The sequence below is a fragment of the Pollicipes pollicipes genome, unplaced genomic scaffold, assembly GCF_011947565.3.
Source record: "Pollicipes pollicipes isolate AB1234 unplaced genomic scaffold, Ppol_2.1 Scaffold_644;HRSCAF=734_pilon_pilon_pilon, whole genome shotgun sequence".
NCBI lineage: Eukaryota > Metazoa > Arthropoda > Thecostraca > Pollicipedomorpha > Pollicipedidae > Pollicipes > Pollicipes pollicipes.
This window is the reverse complement of record NW_023596876.1, coordinates 4,989-18,562: the sequence shown is the minus strand read 5'-3', so window position 1 is coordinate 18,562 and position 13,574 is coordinate 4,989. Positions and strand designations below refer to the sequence as shown.

At 53.0% G+C, this 13,574-nt stretch overlaps 1 protein-coding gene across 1 annotated transcript; it reads right to left on the bottom strand.

Moving 5' to 3' along the window:
- Positions 1 to 630: 630 nt before the first annotated feature.
- Positions 631 to 10,400, bottom strand: LOC119106911 (uncharacterized). The gene is made up of 3 exons (XM_037230260.1): positions 10,392 to 10,400; positions 10,181 to 10,335; positions 631 to 1,032 (listed from the first exon to the last, which is right to left on the bottom strand). Exons 1-3 carry the CDS (start codon positions 10,398 to 10,400, stop codon positions 831 to 833), a joined length of 366 nt encoding a protein of 121 aa, XP_037086155.1. The 3' UTR covers positions 631 to 830.
- Between the last annotated feature and the right edge of the window lie 3,174 nt (positions 10,401 to 13,574).

Sequence of the window (13,574 nt, the reverse complement as noted above, 5' to 3'; positions counted from 1 at the left end):
ACCTTCCGTGACTTTCCCACTCTCCTCTCCGTCCCACCCCGTCTCCAGCCGATTCACACCGTCAGGGCGTGGCTGCGCCCCTGTCCCCGAGGACCGCGAGTTGCCCGGGCCTCTCCGCGCGCCGGAGCTGGCCAACGGCCGCCCAGCGCCTCCTCGCCCCCGCCGGCCAGCTCGTAAAAACGGCGCCAAACTCGGCCGGCGATTCCGCCGCCCGGCGACGCTGCGGGCTACGGTCACGTGACCGACGGCCGGCAGCGGCAGAAATGCGGCAGCGTCTCTGTCGCCTTTGACGGGGCTGTAGGCAGGACTTAGGGCCGGCTACTGCCGACGAAGCAGGAGCGCGTTGAGTGGCGACCTGGTGAAACGCAGGGCTGAGTTTGGCGCAGGCTGCACGAACTGCTTTAGGACGAAACGAGCGCAGGTCAAGATGAATCAACGACTGACCAAAAACAGCTTGAATCAAACACTTTGCGAAGTAAAAGTTACCATCAAAAATGACTGTAAAATTCATCAACGTGGAGAAAATCCTCATCAATCGCGTGAAGGCGGGTAAAACTTTATAATGCAATTAGCATTGGCCTTTTAGTCCTCGCAATTCGCCGCGCTGTCATTTCACAAAACACATCCGACGAAGATCAAGTCAGTTTATTCGTCCAGTTCACTCGCCAAGAAGGTGGCGCACGGAATAACATCTCCTTGGAAGCCATTGAAAATCTGTATAACACACATAAAGAAGTGTCTCTCACGGATGGGAACAAGAGCGAACACTCACAGTCCGTGTATCTCGCCCCAACGGGGTCCGTATCACTCGGCCGGCGGCCCGACGCCGTTCAGCGCTCGCCATCGCCCTTCGGCAGAACGTCGCACAGGAGGTCGTACAGCATCTTCACCTGGTCGACCTCGGTGAACCAGCGCGGCCGCAGCGAGCGCAGATGGGTCAGGTAGCTGACCGGACTGACGTCGCCGGAGGCGTGCAGCTGGCGTGAGAGGGTGTCGGCTGCCAGCAGCAGCGCCGCGCTCTGCTCCACGCCCCTGCAACAGGTCACTCGGGTCACACGCGCTCCACCGGTGCTTAAGAGGGAGAACGAGAGAGGAGGCGACACGGCCGTGAGATGTCAACCCCGTCGCGCGCACCGACAGCGCCAGAGCAGGCGGGTTCATGACCAGCGAGCACTCACCAACCAGGCGTGGTGTCACAGCGGCAATACGAACCCATTCATGAGCCCGAGACCGGCTGATTTTACTTGATTTCTCGAATGCCTTGATTTTATTAGATCGTTGATGAATAGGATCCGTCGTTCAGGTTAAGCTGTTTTTGGCCACCCGAAGCCCATAGATGCAAATTATAAGTGCCTAGTTTCGCACGTTCTTTTTATGAAACTAGGCCCTGGACCAGTTGCTTGCCAAGTAGACTGCATGCTACCCGGGGCCAACAGCGTGAGTTTCGTGACCGGACGGCGCCTGCGGCAGGTCAGGAAACGGTCAGGCTTCAGCCCGCTCGTGAATCACGTGCGGCCGTCTTCAGCTTACCTCGAACAGCCTGATTCAGCTCTCCCCGCCCCCCTGGTTACACGGACTTGCCTTGACTCACGCTCGAGCCTTTGGCGTGCTCCGACCACACGCTGCCGCGAAAGCCGCGGCAACGCACGCTATGCCTGCACGTGTGATTCAATATTTGTATCAGCCCCTGTTTGCCATGCCAATGTGGTAGCACTGTGACAACCCTCTGCTCCAACAATCTTCGCCCCCACCCGGTCGGTGTTCTAACTCTTCTCTAGCGACCGGGGTAACACCGCGTCCAAACGTCGTGGTATCTCTGCCTGGCCACTGTCACATCATCGTCCAGCCACAGTGGCAGCTTGATCCAGTCACTAAGACAGCCATGTCCAGCCACCTTGGCAGCTTTGTCCAGCCACTGAGACAGCCATGTCCAGCCATTTTGACAGCTTTGGCCAGCCACTGAGACAGCCATGTCCAGCCATTTTGACAGCTTTGGCCAGCCACTGAGACAGCCATGTCCAGCCATTTTGACAGCTTTGGCCAGCCGCTGCTGCGACATCGCTGTTCTGTCACGGTGACAGCTGTACTGGTCATCATGACAGCTTCCCCGCTCACCATGGCTGCTCTGCCCAGCAAATGTGACAGTTTTGTCCGGTCACTGTGGCACCTCTGTCCCTTCACTGTGACAGCTCTGTCCAGCCAATGTGACAGCTTTGTCCGGTCCCTGCGACAGCTGTCCAGCCAATGTGGCAGTCTTGTCACGTCATAATGACAGGTCTGTCCGCCCACTGTCACCGCTCTTTCGGGCCACTGTGATAGCTCTGCCCTGCCATCGTGACAGTTCTGCCCAGCTGTTGTGACAGCCCTGTCCGGCCGCGCTGACAGCTCTGTCCGGTCTCCACCAGATGGCATGCTGACCAATCCCACCGGTGATTGATCGCCGGTGTTAGCCCGTCATATCGCTGAGGCATTAGACACTGCCACCCAGACGACGTGAACGGGCGAGTCGCTGCTCTACGCCACCGGACTGATCGACTTCGGCATCGATTCGAGCAGGAGTGATGGTGGCGGCATGCATGAGGTATGCAGACCAGATAAAGCAGACGATGGGGAGGGAAAGGAGGAGCTGGTAAAGGAAGAGGCAGGAGAAGAGAGAGAGGAGAGAGAGAGAGAGAGAGAGAGAGAGAGAGAGAGAGAGAGAGAGAGAGAGAGAGAGAGAGAGAGAGAGAGAGAGAGAGAGAGGAGAAGAGAGGAGAGAGAGAGAGAGAGAGAGAGAGAGAGAGAGAGAGAGAGAGAGAGAAGAGAGAGAGAGGAGAGAGACGAGAGAGAGAGAGAGAGAGAGAGAGAGAGAGAGAGAGAGAGAGAGAGAGGAAGAGAGGGAGAAATGGGGATGAAATAGGACAGAGAGACAACCCGACACCACCGGTGCGTAGACTGTGACGGGTGCCTACGTGCAATCAGTTATACAAGAGCAATATCAAACAGGAGCTCTCGTGGAGTCTAAGGTATCTTGCATGCAGTAGCAGAATACGACGCAACGTTTTCCATCGAAAACAATGCCATTATGTTTCAAGAGGATGGCTCACATGATCTGAAGACATTCCAGCAACAAAAAAGTTTTGACAAACGGTATGGCAGCTTTCAAGCTGTTACCGACTCTGGGTCGACTGTAATGTCGTCATTAAGACCATTCGGCCGTCAGTTAATAGCCCCTGTGCCGTATCCCGAATCGCTTGGGTAGTTGATGAGCTTGTCGACTTCAACCTCTCCTTGGCGCACGTTACGCCTCGTGAAACATGGTAGAGCGCCGCCGCAGAATCCACCTTGCTACTTGTTGGCCTGTCTGTGCAGGCAACTTCATCAGTACGGATTTCTTAATCACATAACAGACCACGGTCACGTACGAAGGAACTGCACTGAGGGACGCGGCAATTAAAAGAAGCGACGTAACCTATATCCGACACTCAATTTGTCACCGGATTTCGTCCTCTGTTTTGAGACTTTCAGAAAGCGGATTAGTGACTTTTTCAAGACTTGCCGGGGTCTGAAGGCATAATGAGCTTGCTTAACTAAAATGGCGGTGCGCGAGGTGTGCACTGCCCCCGGTTCCCGCTCCAGTGATCAAAGGATGCATACCGCGCCTCCAGGTGTAACGCAGGCAAGCACACGCCGCTGGGGGGCGGCTGTGGTCGTGAGATCGATCGCGGCAGTGGTATGTGACGCCAAAACGTAGGAGTGGCGGCATGTGCTCTTCCCACCTTCCGTTATCGAGCCGCTTACGGTGGGCAGCGCTTGTGTTGGGTAAAACGCGGTGTGGAATACACCACTGTCCTTTTACTTGTTGACATCTATGTCACACGTCACGTGTAAATTACGAGGACGTCATCCCAACCGTCGAGGGTTACTGCGCGGCCTTACATGACAAGGATCACTCCGTTCTGGGACGCAAGGAAATGCGTACGTTGTCCCGTATAATGCGTGAAATAAAAATAAATGAAATTGGATATATGTGACGTGGGATGGTATAAAGGCGAATTCGAATAACTCAAACTATTCATCTCATGAGCCAGTCAGCAAAGAACAATAAGGTGCCAGCCCAGACCATACGAGTTCGCAGACGTTGCGGACGATCAGAAGCTTTTCGAGGCACCTCCATGCCTAGGGAACAATATCACGGCCGATGCTTGAGGTCGCATAACCATCAGAAGCTTGCATCAGTCTCTTCCCTAGATGTGCCGTTGAACGACACTCTTTATGCCGTTTGGCGCAGCTGAGGCCAGTTAGGGGTGATGCCCGCGTATTCTATATAACGAATATCCGGATCATGCAGGCAGGGAGAGTGCTCTCTCTCTCTTCTCTCTCTCTCTCTCTCTCTCTCTCTCTCTCTCTCTCTCTCTCTCTCTCTCTCTCTCTGCTCTCTCTCTCTCACCCCCCCCTCTCTCTCTCTCTCTCTCTCTCTCTCTCCTCCTTCTCCTCCCTCTCTCTCTCTCTCTCTCCTCCTCGTCTCTCTCTCTCGTCTCTCCTCTCTCTCTCTCTCTCTTCCTGGGCCTGTCTGACAAACATCGCCTTAATCTCAGGGGCACAAACCAATGGTCTAGACTCTTTTGCACATGAATCTAGTTATGCTGACGCACCATCTCTCCGGATACTACGACCAGCTGACTAATTTTACCACAAGTAAGTAGAAATCCTTTTGAGTGGTACGGTGGGAGTGTCAAATTTAATCGTACGAAACCAATGCAGGAGTGAAGGAGTGAAAATTACTCACCAAAGCTGGGACTTATGATCAGTGAGACCCGTCGGGCAACAAAGGCATGCATTTTAAGTGCGATATGGAAGCAATGGTTATAAACGTGACAACCCAATGTTTTGCAACCAATTGTGCAGTGCTTTGTGCAAAATAACGCATATTGTCAGATTGACAGTTGCACCTCGCTCGTAAATGAATTGCTCGCCGTTGCAGGGGACTGTTGCATACGCCATAGCTCAAGAAGGGACGAACCAAGTTGGTGCCGTCCCGTAAGGCGTAACGAAACGTTCGTCCATTGGCCACTGGCATTTTCCGAAAGTTGTTTTTGTTATCGTGCAAGGCGCAGTCAAAGGTGATCATCGGGACGCCTCTTGGGCGAAAAGCGACTTAACCACTTGCATTCATTCGTGACATGCTTTAAAACGGCATATCACCTCGCCCGCAAAATTATCCTCGTCATCGATGAAAGTTAAGCCCACTCAACATGCCACAGCATACGCTCGCCAGTTAAAGGCAAACGTCAAAAAGGTACTCACGCTGAAAAGTTTCCAACAGGTACAAGATACCATCATTGCTTTAACCTATCGCCGCCTGATCTAATATAAAGCTAAAAAATTCCTCGACACGTGTGATTATACCGAGAATTTCAGCCTTCAACTGTGTATTGCACTTCCTCGCCACCTTTCGTGGAAAGGCCGATGCATTGAAATGGGGGAGGGAAAGAGGCACCTTTAAATGGCTGACAAGCTTTGAAAATCTGTGATGCTCAGAATGTGACCAAATCCTGGCGTCACATGATATGCTTCGCATCTGCACCGACCACATTGCTGGGTAGTGAACATATAAATTGTGGACGCAGTTTATAAAATATTCTACGGATCACAACACGGAGAGGTACAAATTGTTGCGTTTCAATCATGCTTATCTCTCCAGCTTATCCATCAGTGCATCTTGGCTTATCTATCAGTGTACGGACTATCCTTTTACGAATGACACTGTAATATGTTTTACATTGCACGCACCTTTTAATAGGTACGTAAGGGTCATAAACACACACTCGTCATTCAAATATGTCCTAGAGTTCCGGGAGAACGTCATGGTGACATGTCAAGGTTCAAATATAACGATTTCACGGTCACGGTAACAGTTCCCGACGCTACCCGCGAAATCCAAGGCACCACATTTTTTCAGAAAATGAGATTAAAGGTTAAAGTAGGTCAATATATGCACCCAGATGACCTTGAATTTTAAATCGAGCCGTGTTTCGGTCAGATACATGTATTCAGGTTTTCGATTCATCTTACATTTTATTTTACCCCCGCAAACAGTTCGCTAGGGCAAGTTGAAAATAGATTTCGTGACGTCATTTCGCATTTCAATTTTCCCTAGTTCCTTATTGGTACGTCATACCCCTCTAAAACTTGCAGAATCGTGCTTTCGGGTTAAGCTAAAGAGGCGTTATTCGTTAATTTTGAAGGGGGGGGGGGCATGCTATCCCCCGGTCGAATTGTCGTGGAACAACCCCACTGTTGGACGCTTTGCTGAAGTCGAGCGTCACTAGCGGCGCAACCTCACCTCCGATATTTTTCAAATCCAGTCGACAACGAGGAGCATATCGTACTCCGTCAAATGACACGGTCGACAGGCATATCAGAAAGGAAAAACCATGTCATTTTAGATGAGATAAAGCACACGTTGAACCGACATAAGTTTTTCAGCGACTTTTGAGAACACCAGCAAGTTCAAAATAGGCCGTCCCAGCATCCGACCATAGACCATTCGAGCGAACATCCGAGCGATCACCCAATTTGTGAACTGGCGCTACACGAGATATTTTCCAGGCCGTGGGAAAGACGAAGGTGATGATGGAGTGGCTGATGAGATGAAGAAAATTGGGACAGATGATAGGAAAGCACTCAAGTACAGCATGCAGACGCCGACCACACCAACCGCTCACGGGGAGCTGATCCGTCCGACAGCATTGATTGGGGTGCATTTGGCCTAACGGAAGATATCAGGTTCAGCTTGATGTGCTCCTCGTTGTAAACATCTCCATTATATTGATCACGCGTCTAGGAAAACGGGCTCGCCTGGTCCTCATGGGAAGTTGGCCGGGCGGATCATCGCTTTGCGGGGATATTAGCCTTCTGGTTGGAGACACAATAGCCTGGCATGTTACCATTTCTCCGGCACGAACGACACATTTCTGTTTCCCGCATATGTACGGCAACTGTGAAAACCATGCCGACATGCAAACTATTCATGCACGGATCTTAGAAAGAGCGAGTTTCCTTTTGCTACCCATGCGGGAGGTTTTCTTTAACTTCTATGGCTCAGGAGCCAATGCTTCCGCTTGCTTTTTTCGTATTTTTTTTCTCTGAGGAATATTCCAATCATGTGGAATGGATTGAATTTCTGGGATCTGAACTCACAAAAAGCAGCATCTGTTGCGTGACCTCTGACCCTTCTATCGTGGAATTCCAGGCCAACGGCAAAATTATGTGGGGCAAGTTTAAGATATTGAAATGCTCAATGCAATGCTAACCTTTCGTCCTAGCCTCTGACGTCATCTGACATTTAGAGCGGTCGCTGCCACTGACCGTAGGCTATCCCAGTCAGAGACAAATAGCAAACGCTTAAATCGACTCCAGCCCATCCCGACATGGGTGGATGAACTCAAATGCAGGCGCTGTAACTAACTGAGCTACCGGGACAGGCCCCGACAATATGTTTTTGTGCGCCGGAATCTACTTGATAACACACTTGGCCTACGGAAGCGTAGCCAAAGCCAAAAACACCTTAAACAACTGGTTGAGAAACCCTCACTATTTCGTTGCACCTTTTACCGAGACGTTCCTCCTTGACTGGCTCACTTTTGTACATGCTGTTCTTGTTCGCCATTGGAACCAGATAAGTCACCATCGCTGCTCGGAATGGTTTCATTGTATGTGGCAGTTCTTACCGACCTCAAACTTTAAAAAGAGGCCATGAAGGCAGATTTGACCTTTCAGGTTTTCTTTTCACATCTGCAATCAGTTTCACAATCTTGGTACCAGTCGAGCATGTCTATTTTGGAAGACGGCTTTGCAGTTATAGTTAACACCAATTTTTGCACCATCATGGTAGTTAATGCATTCTCCAAAAGATTTTTAGATAAATACGGCGTTTCAGATTTCGACGAATCGATCGTACGATCGATGATAGGAACTATCCCTTAGGCTGTTTGACAGCATGAGGGGTGACCACTCACGACCTACCGCTAGAAAACAATACTTTCTCTAGCTTCCTGTCTAGCAGCAGCAAACCAACCTTTCTCGCCAAACGAATTCCTGGATATAACAATAGATATCGCGTCCCCTGTTCCTCAGGAGGCGTCAAACGTTATTTAGCCGTGCTCGTGGTGGACTGCTAATGGTCAAGCTCTCCATAAAACCCCAGACTCTGACAGCTTCAGCTTCCGCCCAGCTGAATATGGCACACCGCCCGCCAGCCACCCCCGCCGCGGAGCCGCCCCATGCATTCCGACCTGCCATGTTGCAATTTCCAGACACATTCATCATGCATCGGCACGACATTGGCCATGCTCCCGGACTCGCGGGTAGCGACCGGCAGCTCGGATGGGCGGCGCGGAGCTCTCCCGGAGTTCTCGGGAGCCGCCGCGGGGCTCTCCCGGAGTTCTCGGGGGCCGCCGCGGGGCTCTCCCGGAGTTCTCGGGGGCCGCCGCGGAGCTCCCGCAGAGTTCCCAGATGGCCGCCGCAGAGCTCTCCCAGAGTTCTCGGGAGCCACCGCGGAGCTCTCACGGAGTTCTCGGGGGCCGCCGCGGAACTCCCCCGAGTTCTCAGGGAGCCACCGCGGAGCTCTCACGGAGTTCTCGGGGGCCGCCGCCGCCGTTTGATCTGTGAGCCGGCCGAAGCACGGCAGCGGTACGTTATGGGGCTGCGTCGAGCCTGGATGGCGAACGGGTAATACTATCAGTCTCAGTCAAGAGATCCTGGCCAATGCGCGGAAGAACTTCCATGGATTTGAATAAATCGATTGCAGTACCGCCGAGACACGGCATAACTTGGGTCTGGCATCATCTCCGACCGTTCAGTGAAAGTCCCGCTGGATGGCTGTGATCAGTTCCTGGTGGAATGTAAGCGTCCGCAATCATTGCCGGATTCGCGGGTTTGAATCTATAAATTCTTCCGAGTTCTCTCCCAAGATACTGAATCACAATTTGGCAGGAGGCGGGGAAATGGTCATGTAAACGGTTATATCGGAGCGGTGCATTGACAAGAGCCGTAGTGGCATGGCTTGCTTTTTATGTTGTCGCCATGACACTACGGTGTCATACCCAGAACCGTCCTGTTACTTTCGCAGCGATCCTCTCGACACGCGCGCTGGGCAGCGCCCCAAGGTGGGACCTACCCGAGGCGGCCTGAGCCCCCCCCCCCCCCCCAGTGCTCCACTGAGCCTCCCCAATGCATATGGAAAGAAGAATATTGGGCCAAGTAATACAGAACATTTGTCTTAAACTATTGGTGCTTAAGTAGAAGGTGCCTAAAAAACGTATCTACTAGTATCAGTTAACTTTTTACCAATTGTATTATTTTAGGGCAAACCCATTCTTTTGTCACGCTAACTCTTTCATCTGTTAAACTAGTCAGCAAATGTTTTGCAAGACTTTTCAATGACAACACCCAAATTGGAATTAAGAACGATAGACTGCAATATGCTGCAACGTTTAAAAGTACAGGGTGGCCTGGTTAAAAGTCAAATGCGTTTTCCCAACAGTGGCCAGTGTATCTGTACAGTGTAGAGTGTATTTGTCGTATAATCGTGGCTGTGGTTGAACAACACGATCAGCGACAGCGGTAAGCGACCAACGATTCCTCATTAAGATTAAGTAGGATAATTTTTCTTTTAATCATAACTCATTCTAAGCTATTCAGAAAAGGCAGCTCACAAAAACTTCAAATGGAAAGTGATTTCTTCGCATAATTTTTTTGAATCTACCAAATAACAATGTTTTAAAAACTTAAGCGTCGAAAACGCAAATTCGAGTGGCCAAAATCCGGATGAACCAGGTCTTGAGATAGGTTTGATCAACCTTTTCAGCTTAGCACCCACCGATTTTAAAAAGTGGGTACACCTGCGCCCCCACTCCATCCGACGCCGTCCCTGTGACCCTGTGGTGCCATGACTCAGTCTCATCTGCAGCGCCATGACTCTGACTCACCTTAGGGGTCAAAGCTGCACTCATCTGCACTGCCATGACTCCGTGTCACATGCAGTGCGATGAATCCATCTCCGTCGTATCCCTTGCCATGCTGTGATTGCGTCTTACCCTGCAGTGTTCGACTCCACCTCACTAGCAGTTTATGAACTTTCGTCTCGCCTACAGTGTCATGACCCCCCGTTCACCTACAGCGAGATCGCCGCGCTCACCTGGTTACGACAAGCACAGTGGTGTGCTTGTCGGCGGGTGCGCGCCGCTGTCGCCGAAGGTACTCCCTGGTGCTGGTCAGCGGGTCAGAGGCGTCCAGCCTGACGTACCGCACCGCCCGGCGGCCGCGGGCGCAGCGGCGGCCAGGCACGGCAATCTGGCGAGACACCGGCGCTGTCAGAGGACGTACTGGGGCAGCTGTTCTGGACTTACCAGCACCATGGCTCGGGTCGTAAGGGGACATCAGATCAGGACATGATGAAAGAATAGCACAGATCTAAACCGACACAGCGACACAGGACATACCTAGGCTACAACACGAGACGTATCGAGTCAATCGAGGAAACGACACAAGACATACATATTTAGATAATGACACGAGGCGTATCGAGATAACGATACAAGACCTACGGAGAAGCCACACTGGGCATGGCCAGATACACAAGCACATGGAGAAATAGATGCGGTTATTCCTAGATAGCGACGCAGGGCAGATCGAGACAAGCATTGCAAGGCATGCCGAGACGATGTCACATGGCACACCGAGACAGCGGCAGTGGGTACGCTGAGATAGCGCCACAGGGTACGCCAAGACAGCGTTACAGGGCATGTCGGAACAGCACCACAGAGTACGCCGAGACAGACGCCACCTGATACGCCGAGACAGCGGCAGCTGGTACTTCTAGACGACGCCAAACAATCAAGACAGCGGCAACAAGGCCCATGAAGGAAACAACCCTTGGTACGCCAAGACAGCGCCCACATGATACGCCGAGACAGCGGCAGCTAGTACTTCTAGACGACGCAAACCAATCAGACAGCGGCACAAGGCCCATGAAGGAAACGACCCTTGGTACGCCGAGACAGATACACATGATACGCCGAGACAGCGGGCAGCTGGTACTTCTAGACGACGCAAACCAATCAAGACAGCGGCACAAGGCCCATGAAGGAAACAAACCCTTGGTACGCCGAGACAGATACACATGGCATTCAAAGCAGGCGACAAAGAGCCCTTGAGGGAAACGGCCCGAGGCATACACGCCTAGTTTGACATATCATGCCTAGCAAAAAGTCAAGGATCGTTCTGCAACGGTGTCCATAATTATGGTACGCCACCGCGCACTGGTGCAGGGAAGCGATAAAAGATATCTCCATGCCGAGCTATGCGTAACGAGGAAATGCGTTCACGCTTGTAATCCACACCTTGCCGAGCCCCCAAGACGTCCAACATGTACGTCGCCCGGGCCGCCTCCCTCATTCGTTTGGTTACGTCTGCCACGCTGCGGGGGAGGCCCCTGGGCGTGTCGCGCAATTAGCGCGCATCACAACTTCCCACCTCGCCTGCGGCGGCCGGCGCCCGGGATCACACGGCGCCGGATCGGAGGCGTCGCCGGAGGCAGGGAGGTCTGTGCCCCGGGGCCGGCCGGCGGCGGCGGGCCGCCAGCTCGCGCGCCGGCCGGCCGCCGCCCGCACAGGAAGTGCAGAGCGACACAGGGATCGCTCACCGACCATCGGGAATGACTTGATTTTCTGCGCGATCGACGATCTGGGCGCTTTGATGTGGCGGGTGCGTTCTTCCGCGGTCTGAGCGGTGACAGCAGTGGGGCTGATGCTGACGCTGCTGGTGTCACGGTGTCAGGGGGTGATGACGTTTTGATTGATGATTGCATGTGTAGTTCAAAGTATGGAAATGTCAGCACCATGTGAAATGCCAATCAGAGATGCAGATGAGGTGAGGCAAGATGCCTTCCAGGTTTTTTTCGACTTGCACTGGCTCATGACCGGCCTGCTCCTGAGAGATCTTTTATTAAAAAATGCAATAGAAAATTATGCCATCTAGCTCCAGATATGCTGGACTGTGGTTCTGTCGTACCATGTTTGTCGAAGCAAAAGCTGGGTTTAGCCCCCGACACCTGACAGTTTCAAATGGCATATTCATGCGGGATCCAACGCCATCGTGGCCACTGTCCAGCCCAGCTGCCAGGTGAGGCACAGGTCTAGTGACGTTACTCTCACCAAATGAGTGCCGGTGCCCAGTTTCTGATGAAGAGCCGTGTGAGGTCACAACCACTACCAGAACTGGTGCGGTCGTCTGCAGACACCGACGCGGCCCAGAGGCGCCGTCAGTTTGCCAGTCAGCCAACTGTGACGTCACTGGTACTCCGTGCCGATGCCGGCCTGAACAGCGAGGCCCCGGTGCACTGCTTGTGTGCGACCATTCGCGCTTGGGCCTCATCTGTGGTATGCCACCGCTGTCAGGATCATCAGGGTCAAGTCAGATCACCGGCAGAAACAAATAGCGGCTGCGAGTCTCCTGCCAGCTCTTCGGTAGTTCTAGCAATGGTATCCTGAGAGGCGATTGGTCCTCCCTCTGTCAGTCTTTCCGTCTGAGTGGATAAGCCCAAGGCGCCACACCTTCTCCAAAACAAGGCAGCAGCTGAGCTTGGGGGCTGACATCGATCACTGTCGGAATGAGAGCCCTGTTCGAACCGGCTCGACAAGCACAAATTAACCAATGAAAAGACCATGACGCAACCAATTCTGCTTCCGATCAGTTCATTCCATGCGTAATAAAACTACGATAGGCCAATCTTTCTCCGACACAGGGCATGGAAGACTGTCTGAAATACTGAGCATCGCAGCGACATCCCAGAGGGACACCGCGGATGGATAGGTCCGGCTGTCATTGACGAACGTCTGCTGAAACCTATTCCGACCGCCGCAAAACGTGTCCACCCGTCTCAGAATTGCCAGGCGCCACGTCAGGGGCTCATTTCGGGCACGCCCTGTCTCGCGACACGCCCCTCGACGGCCACGCCCCCTCCCGCTGACAGGCCGGCAAGCCGCGTGGCGGGCGGCGTCGTTAGCATCATTCCCGAGCGGCGCCGATCCCAGCCATCGTTCAGAACGACGCGCCTAAGCCGGCTGGCCGCGACCGCCGCCCTCCATCCAGTGAGCGATGGTCGATAAAAACGCGATCAGCAGCGCGGCGGCCCGCGGCGCGCGGCGGAAGGAACTGGCCGCCAGCAGCCGATCTCAGCCGGACGGAGACGGACGGAGCGCGGTGCGGGGCTCACGACGATCCCCGACACTCTCGGGGGCCGGCGATGGATGGGGTGGGCGTGGCGCGGCAAAGGTCATGACGACTCCGCTCACCCATGGGGGTAGGATCGGGCTCAACAGATGGTGCGGGGAGATGGGTGGTAGATGGCGTTCTCGGGGAATGATGTCGGGCGTGACCTTCGCAGATCTAGAGTGCACTGGAGTTTTCATAGGCGCTCTTAAACATGCGCCCGACGTATGCACGCATATGAATAACTGTAGCATACATTTTAGTGGCCATTGACCGGTTAATTGGTGTTCGGAGCTCCACACACCTTTTCTTTGGACCCA

Coding starts and splice junctions, on each gene's coding strand:
- LOC119106911 (XM_037230260.1), bottom strand. Junction 1,033..10,180: donor ACTGTGCTTGTCGTAACCAG/GTGAGCGCGGCG, acceptor GACCTGTTGCAG/GGGCGTGGAGCAGAGCGCGG.